Source organism: Strongyloides ratti (assembly GCF_001040885.1).
Source record: "Strongyloides ratti genome assembly S_ratti_ED321, chromosome : 1".
Lineage (NCBI taxonomy): Eukaryota > Metazoa > Nematoda > Chromadorea > Rhabditida > Strongyloididae > Strongyloides > Strongyloides ratti.
The window spans coordinates 267,000-285,819 of record NC_037307.1 but is presented as its reverse complement, the minus strand read 5'-3'; the positions used below and the strand labels follow the sequence as shown (position 1 = coordinate 285,819).

General features: G+C 19.6%; 6 protein-coding genes across 6 annotated transcripts; 3 read left to right on the top strand and 3 right to left on the bottom strand.

Moving 5' to 3' along the window:
* Window positions 1-1,563: 1,563 nt before the first annotated feature.
* On the top strand, window positions 1,564-3,375 carry SRAE_1000010000 (Hypothetical protein; the record flags this gene model as incomplete). The annotated part of the gene is made up of 2 exons (XM_024646893.1): window positions 1,564-2,078; window positions 2,133-3,375. 2 exons carry the CDS (start codon window positions 1,564-1,566, stop codon window positions 3,373-3,375), a joined length of 1,758 nt encoding a protein of 585 aa, XP_024501026.1.
* Window positions 3,376-7,726: 4,351 nt separating this feature from the next.
* SRAE_1000009900 (Major facilitator superfamily and Major facilitator superfamily domain, general substrate transporter and Major facilitator superfamily domain-containing protein) lies at window positions 7,727-9,267 on the bottom strand (the record flags this gene model as incomplete). The annotated part of the gene is made up of 2 exons (XM_024646892.1): window positions 7,727-9,055; window positions 9,112-9,267. The coding sequence occupies 2 exons, from the start codon at window positions 9,265-9,267 to the stop codon at window positions 7,727-7,729; spliced, it is 1,485 nt and encodes a 494-aa protein (XP_024501025.1).
* Window positions 9,268-11,197: 1,930 nt separating this feature from the next.
* SRAE_1000009800 (Mitotic checkpoint protein BUB3) lies at window positions 11,198-12,240 on the top strand (the record flags this gene model as incomplete). Its single annotated transcript, XM_024646891.1, has 2 exons — window positions 11,198-11,407; window positions 11,452-12,240. 2 exons carry the CDS (start codon window positions 11,198-11,200, stop codon window positions 12,238-12,240), a joined length of 999 nt encoding a protein of 332 aa, XP_024501024.1.
* Window positions 12,241-12,628: 388 nt separating this feature from the next.
* Window positions 12,629-13,856, bottom strand: SRAE_1000009700 (MADF domain-containing protein; the record flags this gene model as incomplete). Its single annotated transcript, XM_024646890.1, has 3 exons — window positions 12,629-13,304; window positions 13,352-13,748; window positions 13,832-13,856. 3 exons carry the CDS (start codon window positions 13,854-13,856, stop codon window positions 12,629-12,631), a joined length of 1,098 nt encoding a protein of 365 aa, XP_024501023.1.
* Window positions 13,857-15,997: 2,141 nt separating this feature from the next.
* On the top strand, window positions 15,998-16,379 carry SRAE_1000009600 (GH17679p; the record flags this gene model as incomplete). The annotated part of the gene is made up of 2 exons (XM_024646889.1): window positions 15,998-16,204; window positions 16,251-16,379. 2 exons carry the CDS (start codon window positions 15,998-16,000, stop codon window positions 16,377-16,379), a joined length of 336 nt encoding a protein of 111 aa, XP_024501022.1.
* Window positions 16,380-16,484: 105 nt separating this feature from the next.
* Window positions 16,485-18,165, bottom strand: SRAE_1000009500 (CD36 antigen family-containing protein; the record flags this gene model as incomplete). Its single annotated transcript, XM_024646888.1, has 2 exons — window positions 16,485-18,050; window positions 18,106-18,165. The coding sequence occupies 2 exons, from the start codon at window positions 18,163-18,165 to the stop codon at window positions 16,485-16,487; spliced, it is 1,626 nt and encodes a 541-aa protein (XP_024501021.1).
* Window positions 18,166-18,820: the final 655 nt, after the last annotated feature.

Genomic DNA, 18,820 nt, shown 5'->3' with positions numbered 1-18,820 from the left:
AACTAAAAAATATAAATATTTTTGACAAAGAAAAATATATAATAACAAAAATAAATTATTATTATAAAAATAATTTTTTATAATCTGATAATGAAATATATTTAGGAAAAAAAATGTTTCTTTAATGTTAGTATGGATATTTGTAAATAAAAATAGATGCAAACATAATCTAAAAGGTTTTTGTGTTGTGTGTTTTGTCACTGAGAAAATCCCGAACCGATAAAACATTGGAGTTTTGTTTTTAAACATATTTAGAATTAGTTTATTACATCAATTAAAAAAAATGATTTATATCTTATAAAATTTAATAAATTTAAAAAAAAAATTTTTTTTTTAAAAACTTTGTTTGATAACTTAAAAAACCCTTTAAAAAAATTAAAAATAAATAAAAGGTAATACAAATTTAATTCTACATATCAGGGTTGATTTTTCAAAAAATGGCACTATTTTTTAATATAAAGAATATTTTTGTTTTTAATATTAATAAAATATTTTTCTATTTTGTTATTTAATAAAAATAATACATGATGTATGAAGATTTCAATAATTGAATTTTTTTAATATATCAAAGAATATATTTTAGATACTTGTTTTAATATAATTTTTAGATAATATTCATTAATAATAATAAAATTTAAAATTTTTTAAGTTGTTTTTTTTAAATTATTTATATTTATGTTAATTTTGTAATAATTTTTATTTTTTTATGTTCTTTAATCAATGCTATTTTTTCTTAAGCTTTTTAAATATGAAACAACATTTTATTTTTATGCAAATTTTTTAATAATTTTTTTTTCTATTATTAATATTTACATTTTTTTTTATTAAAATATTATTGTTTTTATAAAGAAAATAAATTTTTTTAATAGAAACTATTTCTTTTTTTTTAACATTTACATATTGATTATAAGAATTTTAATTTACTATAATTAACAAGCAAAATTAATTAATTGTTAGTTATTTCTTAATTTAAAAACAAGATATCTACTATTCAAAGAATCTAAAATATTATATTAACATTTCATGAAAAAAAAATTTTTTTTAACATTTTTAAAATAAAATATATAAAAATATATTTAGTAAGTTATTTGAAACATTCTTTGAAAGTTAAAAATTTTTTTTTATCAATAATTAAAAGTATAAATGGGATGTTTTAAATTATTTTTACAATTATAACGTTCCTCCACTCCTCTTTTTCTTTATTTTAAAATAATCATTATGAAAAAAAGTTTACAATTTATGGTAAAAATTTTTAACACTCTTAAAATTATTACAATTATATATGTATAATATAATATTATAGTTTTATGTTCTCATTTTTACCAACCTTTTCTAAACAAACTGTAAAATAAAAGGTCAAGGACCAACTACAAAAAGTATTATCACAAAATATATGCCTTTGCTGGGTTATGTAATTTGTTTAGACACTAGAAGTTTGATTTGTTCATTAGTAAATTAATTAATTAGTCCATGTATATATGTAATTTTTATTTCTTTTTATAGTTTACATAATCATTCTTCATTTGTTGGTTTGAGGAGAAATATAGAAGAAAAAAATATATAATGTTAAGACAATTACTAGCTCGAACTACTGATAGTGTCATTCAAGAAAACCAATATATATTGGAGAATGGTTTCAATACACAAGCTGGTGAAATTTCTGGAGTTAATGGAACATCAAATATTACCAATAATTCTGGTTATATAATACCAGTGCCCTCATCTGCTTTTATAACTAATAATGATTGTTTTCCATTAAAAGATAAACATACTATATCATCTAATGAAAGTATAATTAATAATATTAATATTCTACCTAATCATTCACAATCATTTATTGATACTACTACCGGTAATCAAAATTTTAATTATTATAATTCAACATATAATAATTTTACAACTAATCAAGACTCAATAGCTTTAAATACAAGCCAAATTTCCAACAATGAAAACGGGTTTTATTTTGATGGAAATGGTGGTGAATTTTGTCAAAATTACCTATTTAGAAATGAAAGTAATAATAATAATAATTTAAACAATACTAATAGTACTAACTTAGGAATTTCAGAAGGTGATTGGTAGGTATCAATAATTTCATTAAAAAAATTTTTTTATTATTTTTATTTTAATAGGAATCAACAATACAATTTATCTTTTGTACCAATAAATAAAAATCAATCATTATATAATGGTGATAATAATTTTAATGAAATAAATCAAAATTATTATCATAGAAATATTAGTATTGAAAATAATAATACATTAGAAATTAATGGACATTCAAAAAGTATTGATGATAATAATTATCGAAATTCAGTAACATCAATTAGTTCTATTAATTCTGTTGGTTCGATATGTAGTAAACAAAATAATAAACCATCTCGTAAACCATCTCGTTCAATAAGATCCTCACAAGCAGCATTCTCAGAAGCTTTCAAAAAAATGGCACTTCTTCGTCATATTAGTAATAAATGTGATAATGATTCAAATTATTATTCTATTGATGATGCTGAAATTGGACCAGTACGTTGTGTAGCATGTCTTGGAGAATATCCTTCTAAAAGAAGTTTAACAGGGCATATTGGAAGAAATGAGAAATGTAGAGAAATTATAGGTAGAAATTATTTAGATCAATTATCACAAAATGGTAATAAAAATATTTTGATAACTGATTACTCTAATGATGGTATCAGTCCTGTTTGCCCATACTGTGATAGATTTATTTCACATTACAAAGGAAATATTAGAAGACATATAAATCAATGTTTAAAAAATGATAAGAAAAAACGTTGTAGAAAAAGTAAAGAAAATAAAGAAGAATATGATAATAATACAATAATGATAAATAATAATTATGACGATTTAAGTACAACAAAATCTATAGAATGTCATAATATATCAAATAACAATAAACAAACACCAAGCTTTGATGATCCATTTATGTGTAATCTTTGTTCATTTTTAACAGTTTATAAAGGAAATATGAAAAGACATTTAATGGCTTGTCATAATTATAATGATGTTATATTTCGTACTGGAACAATTGATTTAGAACAATTACATGCATCACGACAAGGAAAAACAATATCACCAACATTATTAATGAGATTAACAAAAAAAGGAAAAAAATGTAACCAAATTATTGATAATAATAATAAACTTTTACCTCAAAATACTGGTATTGTTAATAATACTGATTATCAGACAAAAAATAATATTAAAAAAAAGTTTGAAGAAAATAAATTTGTACAATCAAATTTTAATAATAATATTAATGGAATAACGAGAAAATTATCACCAGGTGCTGAAGCTAGAATAGATACATCTGTACAAACAGTCATTGAAAATGGGTTATCATATTATTCTACCATTTAAAATATTTATATTTTAATAAAAATAATCTATCATTTGTAGTATAATTGATCATTTTTAAAATATCTCCGAAATTTAGTTTTAGGGAAAAGTTAAAATTTATATATATATATATACTTATTTATACATAAATTTTATTTTAAAAAATGTAGCAAGTATAGTAATATATTATAAACAAAATTTAAAAGTTAGATAGTAAAGATTTGGTTAAAAATGTGTCGTTTCAAGTCAAAAAGGTAAAGACAACTATGTGAGTGTCGGGTTTTTTTTTTTGAAACATTACTATTTATATTAAAGATTGTTGTATTAATAAAGTTATACACATCATATATGATTCCTTGAAACCCCTACGTCAAGTTTAACCGGGAAGATTGAATGATTAATAATTATTAAGTATATGTGATGTATACAAGCAAAAGGTGGACTATGCTCAGGAAGGTCGCCAGAAAAAGGGTTTAGAGTTACTGTTTGTTTAAGGCGACTTTATATTACATCTTCTACTTTTTATCTTTTAAATATATTATTATATTCATTTATTATTAATATTTTTTTTATTAATAATATACTATATTTTTATTATATAATTATGTTAACTAATATGGATAAAAAAAATGATTCTAGTAACAAGGTTGAAAGTAATACACAAAAAAATGAAACACAATCCTCAAATTTAAAAGAGCCTAAAAAATGTGATAGCTGTTCATACAAATGTGTTAATGATACTCTCCTTGACAGTCATAAGAAATCTCATCAGGCATTTCGTTAATAACTTTGTTTATTTTTTTTTTTTATTTAAAATTATTTTAAAATTTTTACATATTAATTTTTTTTTAATAAAATAACATTTCTTTTTTTTTTATTTAGATAAAATTATATTATTAATGAGCAAATAAAAAAAATATGAAACATCTAATTTTGACAAACCATTTAATTTTTGTTTTTATCTAAGATGTTATTTATATTTCATATACCTAGTTTTCATATCTTACGTTGATATTTATGTTATTGTATTTTTCTTTAAATATTAATCACTTTGTTTAAATTGTGTTTACAATATTCTTCATCATATATATGATTTTCTAAATATTATTAATTCTTATTTGATTTACATGGATTAACTTTTTTAAAATATTTTTATAATTTTATGGAAATTTTTCAAAACATAGAAACTTATGATTGCCTCTAATTTCTTGTTTTCTAGTAATTTCTTTAACATAATTTTATCCTATTAAATCATTTTTTTTACAAAATCTATTAGAAAATTTTAAATATTAGAACATAAATTTAATTATTTTGTCTTTTTTTCTTAGTTTAATATTTCTACTAGGAGAAATTAAGTATTTTAATAATACTGAAAATATTTTTAATATTTTACAATTATAAATATCAGAAAATTAATTGAAAGTTTGATGTTTATTACATATTATATATTTAAAAGGAAATAACATTTAGTATATTTGGAGGTGCAATAAGAATTTTCACGTATTCTTTAATTAAAGTATTTTTTTGAATATAATAACATTATAGTAAAAAAAAATATTTAAATTTAACTTTATTACAAAAGAAGTTTTTGTATGATTTTAATAAAAACTATATTTTTTATTTAAAATATCATTAAAATATTTAAATTTTTAAAATTTCTAAAAAAAAAGTTATACTAAAAATTAGTAAAAAATATTTTATAAATTTTTGTAAAATATTTTGTAATTACTTTCATAGAAATATTGAACCCAGCCCTTTTTTTGTAATTGTACATAAATGTCCTTGGTATTCTTTATTACTGTCAATATTTTTTTAAATTTTAATAATATTTATTTTTACCGTATTATTTTAGTTATATTTTTATTAAAAAAGAATATGTAACAATTATTTATTTAATATTTTCATATTTAAAGGGTATCATTCTTTTTTAAAAAAAATTTATAATAATAATATTATAAAAATAAAACTAATAATGTTTATTCAAGCTACTTTTGAATAATGATAAATTTATAATTATGTAAAAACAAATTGTTCTATTATTTTACCTGAATCAGTAAAAAGTTCCATCAAACTTTGTTATGTACCTCATATTTTTGAACTAATAACTTGTAAAAAAAATAAATTCATTGAAATATTAATTGATAAAAAAGATATACTAACAAAGAAAGAAAAATACAGATAAATTATTGTTGAAAGTATATAGTTACACAATTAAACATTTTTTATATAAAATCTAATTAATTTAATTTCATTAAAAAAGTATTGTATTTTTAATTTTCAAAAAATTTGTATACAAGTAGAGGTAGTAAAAATGAATTAGAATAAATTAATAAATAAAACAATGAAAGTCTAGTTATAATTATAGTAATATAAATTTTAAATTTTGAAATATAAATATATAAAATATACTATAAATTTTTTAAATGCAAGTATTCAATAGAATACTGAAAAAATATTAAATAATTCCAATTTTTTCATACCAAATATCATTAATATAAATAGTGATATTAATGATTCAAGACTTGATAAAATTAGAATTTGTCAAAATGTTGTTAAATTTATTATAACTGTAGATATCTTATCAAAATTAAGTATATTTTGATAATTTTTATACTTTTATTATCTTTATTAATAACTTCAATATAATGTTATTCAGGTAAAAATGTTGTTAAAAATAATGAAAAATATTTATAATTCTAAATATTCTATTGATGTAAAAAAAATAAATTAAAAACAGAACAACTTGGTGTTCCTATACTAAAACTTTTTTAACAAATTCTATAGCTATTAATTTATTCTTTTTGGATGAAACATATAAGTTAGAAACTGAATAAGCTAATTAATCAATACCAATAAATATGTTTAATATTAAAATCCAATAACTTTTATTAAATAGAAAATATTAATAATTTAGATAAATAATATTACCAATTATTTGTAAGATTAATATTATATATAAAATGTATTTAATTATACGTATTCTATTACTTCAATATCCAAAAACAAGTGAAAAAATACATTACTTATAGAATATACTCTAAAAATATAATCAAGAAATATTTTTGTAACATTATTATCAATCTAACAAAATAATTAAAATATAGTAAAATAAAATAAAAATTATTTAATTGTCAGAAATAGCTACATAAAACTGAAGAATATAGAATATTGTATTGTATAAAAAAAAATGAAAGTATTGATATAATCAAAAAAGATAACCAACTGGACTATATTTTTCTATATAATATTTAAAAATATGATTTTTTTGTTAAACTTTTATAAAAAAAATATCATAAATATAAATAAACAAAAATTTTTAAAATGTTACTTAACACTTTTTATATGCTTTAAAGAATCAAAAGTTTATAATTTTATTAAAAAAAAACATTTACTAATATATACATTTTAGTTTAAATTATATTCTATTGTCAAATTTTTTTATTATAAAAATACTTTGCATGATTAAAATATTTTATCATATAATATTTTAATTTTCAACTTATTAAAAAAAGATTATATAACTAAATACAAATTTTTTTTTGCTTTATTTAATATAAGATTAATTTATTTTTGAATTGAATAACTGATACTATATAGTATTATCTCCTCTTCTTTTTTAAATTGTCATAACTTATATAAAAATTAATTTGACAAACTTAATTTTCTAGATAAACATTTTATAAAAAAATAAAAAAATAAAATATTTCTTAAATTTAACTTATTAATAATTTTATTTTTAAACTATTTAAGTAAAAAAATTTTTACCAAACAATTACCTTGTCTTCTTAAAATTATAAATTTTTAGAAACTTTATTTTATCAAAAAAAAAAATGTTAATAATATTCTAGTAAATTAATATATTTTAACTAAAATGAAAATGTACTTAAAAGATATTCAATAATGTTTTTTCTAAGCTAAAATAATTATAAAGTATTAAAGTTAGAAATTTGTACTTTTAAATTTTAATGTACAGAAAATTTTATTTTCCTCTTGAAATTAAAATTATTTATCAAATAATTTAAAATGACAATTGTTCTTACTCAAACTTAATTTTGTTTACTAAAATACTAAAATTATTAATAATGATTGTATATAATGAAAAATCAAATATCAATTATCTTACATTTTTTGTGTTTTTTTTTTATTTATATACAATTAAAAAATAATTTTATTGTTATCAAAAATAAAAGAAAAAATTTTTTTAAATTAATCCATCATTTATCATATAACTGTTTTATATGTTTGATAAAAAAAATTTATTTAAAAGTTATTTTGATTGTTTTAAAAAAGAGATAGCGCTATAATGTATAGTATTTTTTATATAAAATGTCAAAATATTCTACAAAATTCATATTAACTAAATAATTTTATTTTACATAATATCTTTTTTCGTTATTTTACAACTATTTTTTTTATTAATATCAGAGACTTTATTATTTCCAAATTTTAATGGTACCATTCTTTTGAAAAAAATTAACCATAATGATATTGTTAATGTAATAAATATTATTTCTGTTATCCAAACGTAACGTGGACCAAAATTTGTATATATGGTACTTGTTACTATAGGTCCAATTAATTGACCACAACCACCAAACATTTGCATAAATCCTTGCTGTGTTCCTTGCCTTCTAGGTCCTAATATTTTTGAAAATAGTGTATTCATAGCAATATTAATTATTGGAAATCCCATCCCAACAATTATTGAAAATGAAATAAGATAAATCCAAGGATTCATTTTTGTAATGTATTCACACCATGGATACATATCAATATCACAACCAATTACTTCTGTATCATTATTTGTAATATTTAGAGAATGATAAGTAATAACTTTTGGTAAAAATGGATATGAAAAAGTTATTATATGAAATATTAATAGACATAAAATACCTCCAATACAATTAAGCCTGTATTTAATAAATCTATCAAGTTTAAAAATTATATAAATAAAATATACTATAAAAGCACTAAGACCAAGAAATCCTTGAGAAATAGATAATATTGTGATTGATTGTTTTTTAGTCCATCCAAAAATCATTAAAGAAATAGGAGAATTTAATGCTTCAAGATTTGTAAAAACAAAAAATTGACAAAATCTCGTGGCAAAAATAACAAAAACAGCAATTTTATCATATTTTGGAATAATTTGATAATTTTCTGATTCTTTTCCATCTTTATTAGCAACACCAGCATAATGTTCAATAAAAAGATATTTCATAATAATAATACTAATAGCATTTGTAATAACAGAACCTATAGCTGGTAATGTATACATATTAAATTTTATTCCTAAAAAAGTAAAACCAGGATAGCCAATTGGTGTAAATAATAAATTAAATACTGGTCCAATAGCTAATCCAATTGCTACACCACTTGTTATATAAGCAATTGCTATAGATCTATCCTTAATACTTGATCCTGATGCACCGTATGCTTTAAAAAGTGTTATAGTTGCTGAACCAATACCTGTAAAAAGTCTAGCTACAATCATACCATATTTTGCCCCAACAGGAAACCATTCAAGATTCATATAAATAAAATTTCCAAGTAATTGGGCATATAAACCAAAGTATACAGGTGGTTTTATAGTTCCAGTTTTATTACTCCACCAACCAAAAAGTGGAGAAAGAATAATATTTCCAACAGAATATGATGCAATAGCATAACCAAAAAATGTTGATGATGCGTTCGAATCAAGCTAATAAAAAAAATTGAATAATTGATAAAAAATACAAAACTTTTTTCAAAACATACAACAGTCATAAAAGGCCACATTGAGCTAAAATATAATGAACATTGAACAGAAGCTGAAAATGCTAAAACACTAGCTATATAAATGGATAACCAATTTGTTTCATTATCATCGACTTTATTATTTAAAAGTGAAGATAATTTTTTTACAAAAACCATCGTTTTGTTAAAATAACACTAAAAAAATATTTATTAATATATATATTTATTTATAAATTTATTTATTATTTTGTATAAATAGTCTGCCAAAGTTTTAGATAAAAGTTATAAAATATCATTTGATTTTAGTTTAATTTAAATTAATATAAAACTACAAAATTTGCATGCAAATCTTTTGAATAAACTATTTTAAATATATTTGTTGTTAAATTTGTGTTATAATCATATTATATATATTTTTTTATTAGTTTGTTATAATTTTATAGTAATTTTATTTAAATTTATTTTTATACTATCATAAAATACAGATTAAATTATACTTAAAAAAAAGTCTAAAACAAATGTAATTTAATTCAGTGATCTGTAATATATGCTTATTGATATTATTAAATTTTAAAATAATAAAATGACTTTTAAAAGTTTTTGTTTGTAAATTTGATTTTATTTTTGAAAATAAAAAAATACTAATTTATTTTATACAAAAGTTATCATTTACTTTTAATATTAATTAGAAGATACAAAAGTAAAACATTAAAAAAAAATACTACTTATTTTTATAAAATAATTATAAACAAAAGATTTAACTAATAACAATATTAGTAATATATTTATATAAAGCTAAAATTTAATTATAAACTTTTAATCGACCAATATATTTAATTTTTTATATCTACTTTTGAAATTAAGATTCATGTGTGAATCTTTAGAACATTGTTTTTCAAATTCTACTACAATTTTCTAAAAAATTATATTCTTAACATATTAATTTTTTTTCCTTTTGACTAGCTATTTATATTATTCTACTTATGATATTATTTTAATAATTATATTTATCACATTCAAAAAATAAATTTCACCTATACCTGACATTATCAAAAGTTTTTTTAGCATAAACGTTAATCAGCTGCAGTTGTCAAATTTATAAAATAAATGCAAAATGCATTTGTTAATTATTTTTTTGATGCCATATTTAAAAGTTTATTCCATTATTTTTTATTGTTCTTATAAAATATTTAAAAGTTAAGATTTTTTAGTGAAATCTAAACATACTTTTTCTCAAAGATTGTTTTTGACAATCCTTTGTTATTCAATTTACATTAATTTTATTTTTAAAAAGTTATCAATTTTTTCAACATATGTTTTATTTTTTCGACATTTTTTTTGTTTATATTAAACTTTTAAGAATAAAATTGGTACTATTTTGTTATATCCCCCCCAAATTAAAATGATTAAAAGTACTTAATAATTAATAAAATTTTTTCAAATAAAATTTAAATTACATAAAGGAAATAGAACGGACTTAAACAAAGTACAAATCATAAATAAACTTTTTTAAATATTTACTAATAATAATAGGAAACATGATGGGATTTGATATTTGAGTCATTTTTTTTATAGTAAAAATTAACGACAATTTTTTAATTTTATGATAAAAATTAATGATGAATTTAATTTTTGTTTAATTTTTTTTATCCATCTTGTAGAAAAGAAGATGGAGAATCTGATAAGCTTGTTTTTTTTTTCAAAAAAAATATTTTTAAGGCAAGTTTCTATCATTTTAATTTGGGAGGGTATAACAAAATAGTACCAAAAAATTTTTTTTACTGATTCTCCATGTTTTTTTATGTCAGAAAACTAAGAAAATTTGAAAAAAAATTTTATTTAAAAAAGTTATTTTAGGGGACACCAGATTTAAAAGAAATCCCTTTTTAATTTCAATAAATGTTTCAAAACTAATTACATCTAAAATTACAAATGGAAACTATCTTTTTCCCACAATGGCGGTTAAACATTTTACCAACTTTTTGTTTTACGCATTTCTAATCAAGATTTATTTATTTCATTCTTATTTTGTTAAATATTTTCCTTCTTATTATTAATTTACGTAACTTTCAAATTATAATAATTATTTAATTTATCAAGAGAGAAAATGACTACATTGACAACTGATCTTAGAATCAAATGGGATAGTCAGGTACCTATTTCATGTTTACAATTTGCTAAAACAGATTCTGACTTATTGGCGATTGGCTCATTTAACGGCTCTGTTTCTTTGTACAAAATTAAAAAGCATCAGAATGATTATGCTGAAATCCATACCTTTTATCATTCTAATCCTGTATTATCTATATGCTTTGATGTAAGTTTATTGATAACTTAAATTATTTGTTATGTTACTTTTAGGGGGACATTGGATTATTTAGTGGTGATTTAAAAGGTACAATTAAATACACTTCATTCAAAACAATGAAAACAATAATTTTTGGTCAACATGAAAGTGGATTTGGCATTTCAAGAATATGTATCTCATCTTCATCTCATAGACTTTTTACAGGAAGTTATGATGGTTTTCTTTTAGTTTGGAATATTCCTGATAAAGCAGTAACTGTTTCTTTAAACGTTGGTGAGAAAGTATTTGCAATGGATAATAATAAGGATTACATTGTTGTTGGCACATCCAAACAAAGTTTGTATACATTTGATTTAAATAATCTTAATGCTCCTCCAACAATTAGAAGGGATGTTACAAAATATCAAATAAGAGATTTGAAGATTTTAAATGATTCATCAACGATTGTTATTGGAACAATAGAAGGACGAGTTGCTGTTGAGCCATTGGAAGAAAATGAAGAATCAAAAGACAAAAAATATGCTTTTAAGTGTCATAGAAAAAAAGATAAAGTTAAGGAATTTGTATATCCTGTCAATGCTATTGCTGCTCATCCACGTGAATTAGCTTTCTCTACTGGTGGATCAGATAAAAGTATTTTTACATGGAATCCAGTTAAAAGAAAGAGAATTTCTCAATTTCACGATCAACCTGATAGTATTCAATGTTTGGATTACAATTATACTGGAGATCTTCTTGCTATCGGTTGTACATATTTAGATGAATTGGAAGAAAGAAATGGCGATTCATGTTGTGCAGTTATTGTAAAAGGAATAAAACATGAAGATGTCATTTTAAAATAAATTTGTACTTCTTCGTTGAATAATTTTTGTATTTTATTAAATAAATTTTCAAAGTATAATTAACTTAAACTTTAATATATTGGATAGATATACTTAAGAACTTTAAGTTAGAAAATACAAGCACGGTAAAAAATGAATTATTAAATTATTTGCATAAAATTATAATTTTTATGATTTATCTATCTTCAATAAAAATAATTTTGATAATTTAATATTTCTAAAATTTATGATATCGTAAAAATTTAATATCAACAAAATTTAGTTTACAGTATAAAAAATTTTTTTATTATTTATTATTAAAAAAAATTAGATAATTTTTACATTGATATATTTATAATGCAAAATTTTTTAGTATATACAGTTATTTAAAATTTATTTTCAAATATTTTTAATCATTTTGAGTATCTTCAGCTTCATCTAACAAATTAAATAACTTTCTACGAGTAATTTTTTTTACATTTGGCGGTAATTTTGATAATCTTGTAATAATAAGTTTTGTCAATAAAAAATCTTCATCTTCTAACCATTCTAAGATTGTTGTATAAAATGTATCTTCTAACTTTGATTTTTTAACAATTTCAACATCTTCTGAATCAGTTTCATTTTTATTTGTTATTGGTAGTGAAATGGAATGATTGTTAAGTTGATTTTTTGCTATTCCTTGACTTGATTTTCTTTTCATTCCTAATATATTTTGTGTCATTCTATGTATTCTTGGTGCTATTACACATGGTGATTGCCTTTCTAAAATTATATCGTTTTTATCTTCAATGGTATATATTTTTTCTATTGATGATCGTGATTCAGGTGTTAAAGAGTGATTATTTGTTGATTGTGTTATGCTTTCCTCTTCATTATAATGGTCATTATAATTGTCATGATATTTTTTAATACTATTTGTATTAGAGATCATTTTTTGAAGCATAGAATTTGAAGTGATTGATGAAGAAATATTATCAAGATATATTCCATGATTACTATTTTCTATTGATTCACTACGAATTTCTGTATCAATTACTTCTTCGGAATCATGTTTAATAGGATATGAAAATCCTGCCTGTATACTATAGAAAAAAAAATATTAAGATTATTAAAAAAAAAATTAACTTACAAACAATCTTTTAAATATGAATCCAACCAAGTAAGTTTTTTAAAATACACCCATTTAGGAGGAAATTTAAAGCTATCTCTTAAAGCAAGTTTTAATTCTTTTCTATATCTATCTCTCATTTGAAGCCATCTTTTTTTTGCAAATTCACCTGGTATAGTAGGATCAATTGAATATGCAATCATATCCCAAATTTTTGTTCTTTCAACATTATCAGTACAGGCTCTTTGTTGATGATCATATAATTCTGGAAATTCTTTAACTTTTTGTATTAATAATTCATTAAAAGAGGTAGATTTAACTGAATTAGTTACTGTTAATACATTTGAATTTCTTCTGTTAAATGAATTAACTAAATTATCAATAACAGAGGTAGTCTCTTTTATTTCACTAGACATATCTAAAAAAGTACATGGAAATTTGATTTTGTAAAGTAATACTTTAAAGTAACAGGCAAATAAATAAAAATTTTATCATGCTTACTTATATTTTTTTTTATAATATACATCAATCGTAATAAGATACATGCATTGAAAAGTGATAATGATAATTATGATGAATATCTTATTTAGAGTAATACTAGTGATAGAAATAAAAAAAAGGTATATGTTTATAAAATGATATTTAATATTATTTTTAAAAATAAATGATATATAGATAATAAATTCTTTTATTAAAAATAAATTATTTTTCAATAATTAAATTAAGTACAAATTTGTTATCCATCAAAATTTATTTTAAACAAATATATCTTTAGTAAATTATCTATTGATTTTAGAAAAATAATAACAGGTATAATCAAAGTATTGATTTTTAATATAAAATGTCTATCACCAAATAAAAAAAAAACTGGATGTTTCTGAATATTCTGTTAAATAAGATGAATGACTTCAAAAATGTTAATATACACATTTTTTCTTTTATCTCATTTTACATGAAAAACAAAAAATTTAAATCATTTAGAGAAGAGAATTTAAATGTAATTGTTTATACTCAATGCTTAACGGAATAAGTTATGGAATTATATGATAAAATGTATTAGTTAATAAAAAAAAGACTTTATATAGTAATTTAATATCTAGAACATTTAAAAATATATATATATATATAAAGATGATAACTCTTAATGGAAGAGAATTAAATTACACTATTTACAATATAAATTAATCACTTTTCCTTAATTTTTTATCTTATTATTAGTTAGTATTTTACTGCTATACTTTTTTTATAAAAAAAAAAATTTAGATAGTTTATAATTTGCAATGAAGCAGAATAACGTTATTATTATTGTATCATATATATTTTTTTTATAAATTAAAATAAATAAAAAAAAAACTATATTTAAATAGTAGAAATTAACTTAAAAAGAATACTTACAATATGTTATTAATTTTTTGATATTTTCTATAATTTTTAATAATGTTATTAAAAGAAAAATATAATAAATGATTAAAAAAAAAATTAATATTAATACATCAACACACTTATATGATTTTTAAACACATATTTTCCTTAATTCTTTCCATAAAACCAATCCCAATTTAACTTTCAGGTACATGTGTATCCCTGTTTTTCGTAAAGAGTTTATATATCAACCATACTACAATAACAACAACCACACCAAGAAACCGGTGTATGAACGGAGTAAAAATAGACATACATATAGAGATATTCATACCACTTATGAAGACAATTCTTCCTTATTAAACCCGTATTATATAACAAATGCAATTATTTTTATAAATAAAAACCTGTTTCTATATTGTTATCTTTTTTTTTTTATAATCTCTTGACAATTTTCAATTTTTAAATCTTCCTTACACATAATTTTGATGAATATTAAAATATAAAAGTTACCAATATTTTATTATTTTTTTATAATAATATTATAAATTTACAATATCATATTATAATTTTCCACTTTAAATTTTGAATGAACATTAATTTTTATAGTTTTACCAATAAAAATTTTAAAAAAAATTATTTAAATAATGTTTTTTTTTTTCAATTTAATCCAACCAAAATTTAATATTAAATTTATTTAAACCAATTTTTTTATATTTTTTTATAAATAAAAATAGTTAATGTCATATTTTGTTCTTCAATAATATATTAATATAAATATTGAACAGTCTAAATAGAAGATACTTATAATAAACAAAATAATTTATATCCCAAAAATTTTCTTAATATAACCAATTTTATCTAAAAAGGAAAAAATTATGAAAATGATTATATTATCTTTATCTTTTTTTTATTTTATTAATATTATAATTTTAAAAAAAAATTTTTTTTTTTTTTCATATTGTAAATAATATTAAATTTTACCTGCATAACAGATATATTATTAGATAAATGTTCTTAAAAATTATGATTAAAATATGCAGAAAAATTGATATTAATATTCATTATCTTGGCATTACGTAAAAATAAGGTGTAAATAAAGGAAGAAGACAGGCAAATTATAAAGAATATTCTTAATTATTTTTGATATATTAATTATACAAATGTGTAACAGATATTAATTAATGATAATTTTATTCATCATAATTTCTGGATATAAAGATATATGAAAATATAGAAAAGATTTATTTTAAAGAAAGAATCTTTAAAGTATTTTATTATTTTTAATATCTTTTTTATACTATAATGAATGATAAAAAAATTATTACTAAAGATACTTTAGAAAACAATCATCGTTTAAACATTAATCTTCGTGAACGTTGTAGAATGCATGATTTAAATAGAGCATTAGATGATTTAAGAAATATTATTCCTTATTCACATCAAAATTCAACTAGAAAACTTTCAAAAATTGCTACTCTTATTTTAGCTAAAAATCATATAATGATGCAAGTAAGTTTTTTTTTACCTTTTATTATTTACATATTTATTTTTAAAGAATCATACAATTGAAGAGTTAAAAAAAATAATAGTTGAACAAAATCAAAGTTTATCATTAATGCATACAATACACACAATTCTTTTAAGACAACAACCACAAGAAAATAATAATGATAAATCACAATAATAAAACATTATTAAACTATCTTTTTTTAATTAAAATATTCTTATTAAAATATATATAAATATCTTTTTTTTTATAAAGATTTTAATCAAAAAAAAAGATAATAAATTACATTTCCTTCTTTTTATCTAGATTTTTGTAACATTTCAATACCATACATGATACTATTGATAATACCATTAATAATGCACCTAAACCAACACCAATTGAAAATGATAAAATTTTAACTAAATTTTTTGGATCTAGTAATTGATCATTTATTTGTGAAATTGTATTATCATCTGCCAAAAATGTTTCATTAACATAACATATTGGGTATGCTCCTGATTTCATTAATTTAAACACTGATATATTTGTGTATTGTTTCATCATTACACTAATTTGTATTTTTTGTGATGCACTTAATACTGTTCCTGTTGTTGGTTCAATATCAAGAATAGTTTGATCAACCACTTCTGTTGGAGTAAATCGTGGAAATAATCTAAAAACATCTTCTTCAGAGCCATAAAAATGTGGATTTGATAAAACTAAAGGTGGATTTTGATCAGTACATCTACTAATATCACTTAATCCAATTGGTAAACATTGATCACCTTTTTTATATGAATAATAATTTCCATCTAATGGATAACAATAACCACAATTATCTGGTAATGTATAATTAAAACCACTATCATTAATTATAAATCTATATGCTGGTACATTTTTTACAGTTATATCAGAAAAATATTTAAATGAAACAGATCTACATAAATCTTCAACATACAACCATAATGTATCACTTTTTTTTAAAAATGGTGAAAAAAAATCACCATTAGTGCCTTTAATTAATCTAGCATTATTTATATCATCTTTTGTACATTGTTTTAAAGCATCATTACCAGGCCACCATCCATTAGGAAGATATGAACCAGATGAAGAAAAATTTCTAAATTGATTAGTAAAACTATAAGTTTGTCCAACTTCTGAATAATTAAATTTTCCTGTTTTAACTGTATAAACTAATCCCATTGTATTATTATTTTGATTTAAAGCAACAGTAGGAAAATCAAATGTAGTAGTGCCATTTTTTGGTTTACCAACAATTCCATAAACAATATCTAATATATTTGTTAACATTTTTGTAAATATTGGATCTTTATAACCATTAAAAAGTAAATCATTAACTTTAACTTGTACAAATGGACCTACATTCCATGCTTTCATTCCTGTACCAAGAAGATTCATAATTTGATTCATAATTTGATCAAAATTAGGTAATGCCTTTGTATCATTACATAATAAACTTTGTATTTGTTTTGGTAAATTTTGACATTCTAAAGATGTCAATTGATCCATTAATTTAATAAAAATTAAATCAGGTACCAAAAAAATATCATCTTCTTTACAGGTATCACAACTTGTTACAGGATCAAATGTATAAATTTTTTTTCTACTAAATGTAAAATAATTTTTATCATTACTAAATGATAAATTATAATGTAACCATGTTTCTTTATAACTATATGGTCCTTTTTCTGTAACATCAGGTAATGAACCTCTTGTTAATATTTCAATTGGATTAGTATAATTATAAATATAATATTTCATAAATTTTGTATATTTGTTATTTAACCATTGATCAGTAAATTGATTAAGATTTGTTCCATCTATATTTCCATCAATGACAAATTGCTATAAACATATACATATATATATGTATAAATATATATATATCAAATAAACATACCTCTTTAACTTGACTTTCCATTATATTATCAAAAATAATATATTGTGTAATGAAACCCATTATAAAAAGTACAACACCAATAGAAAAAAGTATTACATTAAAAAATGAGCACCAAAAAATTTTACCCATCATTGTATAAAAAAATATTCATATGTAATAATAAATGTTAAAATTTTTTTTTTCTGTTAATAAGACATTAATAAATAAAATAAAAAAAATAATAATTTTAATATATATTATTATTATAGTATATATATATAAGTTTTTTTAAAATAAATATTAAAAATAAATATATATATATATACTTTTAAAACGTATGCTTCTAATTACTATTATAATCTATTTAAAGAATGTTTGAATACACAAACATATATTATTTGATAAGAAAAAATGTCCTCTTCTTGATATTATATTTATAAAATGGAATTGAAATAAAAATAATATGGTATCTTTCTTATCAATCTTATTTATTAAGACAATTTTTATCTTGTTATAATATATAGTTAAAAAGATTAAAGATAATAAAAGACATTCTCCAATATACATTATTCTATGTTTTGTAAATTTTTTTATTATATGATCGTTTTATTATTTATTTTTTGAATATATAAATTGTATCTTGTTTGTTATATTACTTTGTAATATTGAAAAAAAAAAGTACAATAATAAACATTATTTAAATAATATTGAAAAGAAATATTATATTCACCTTTCT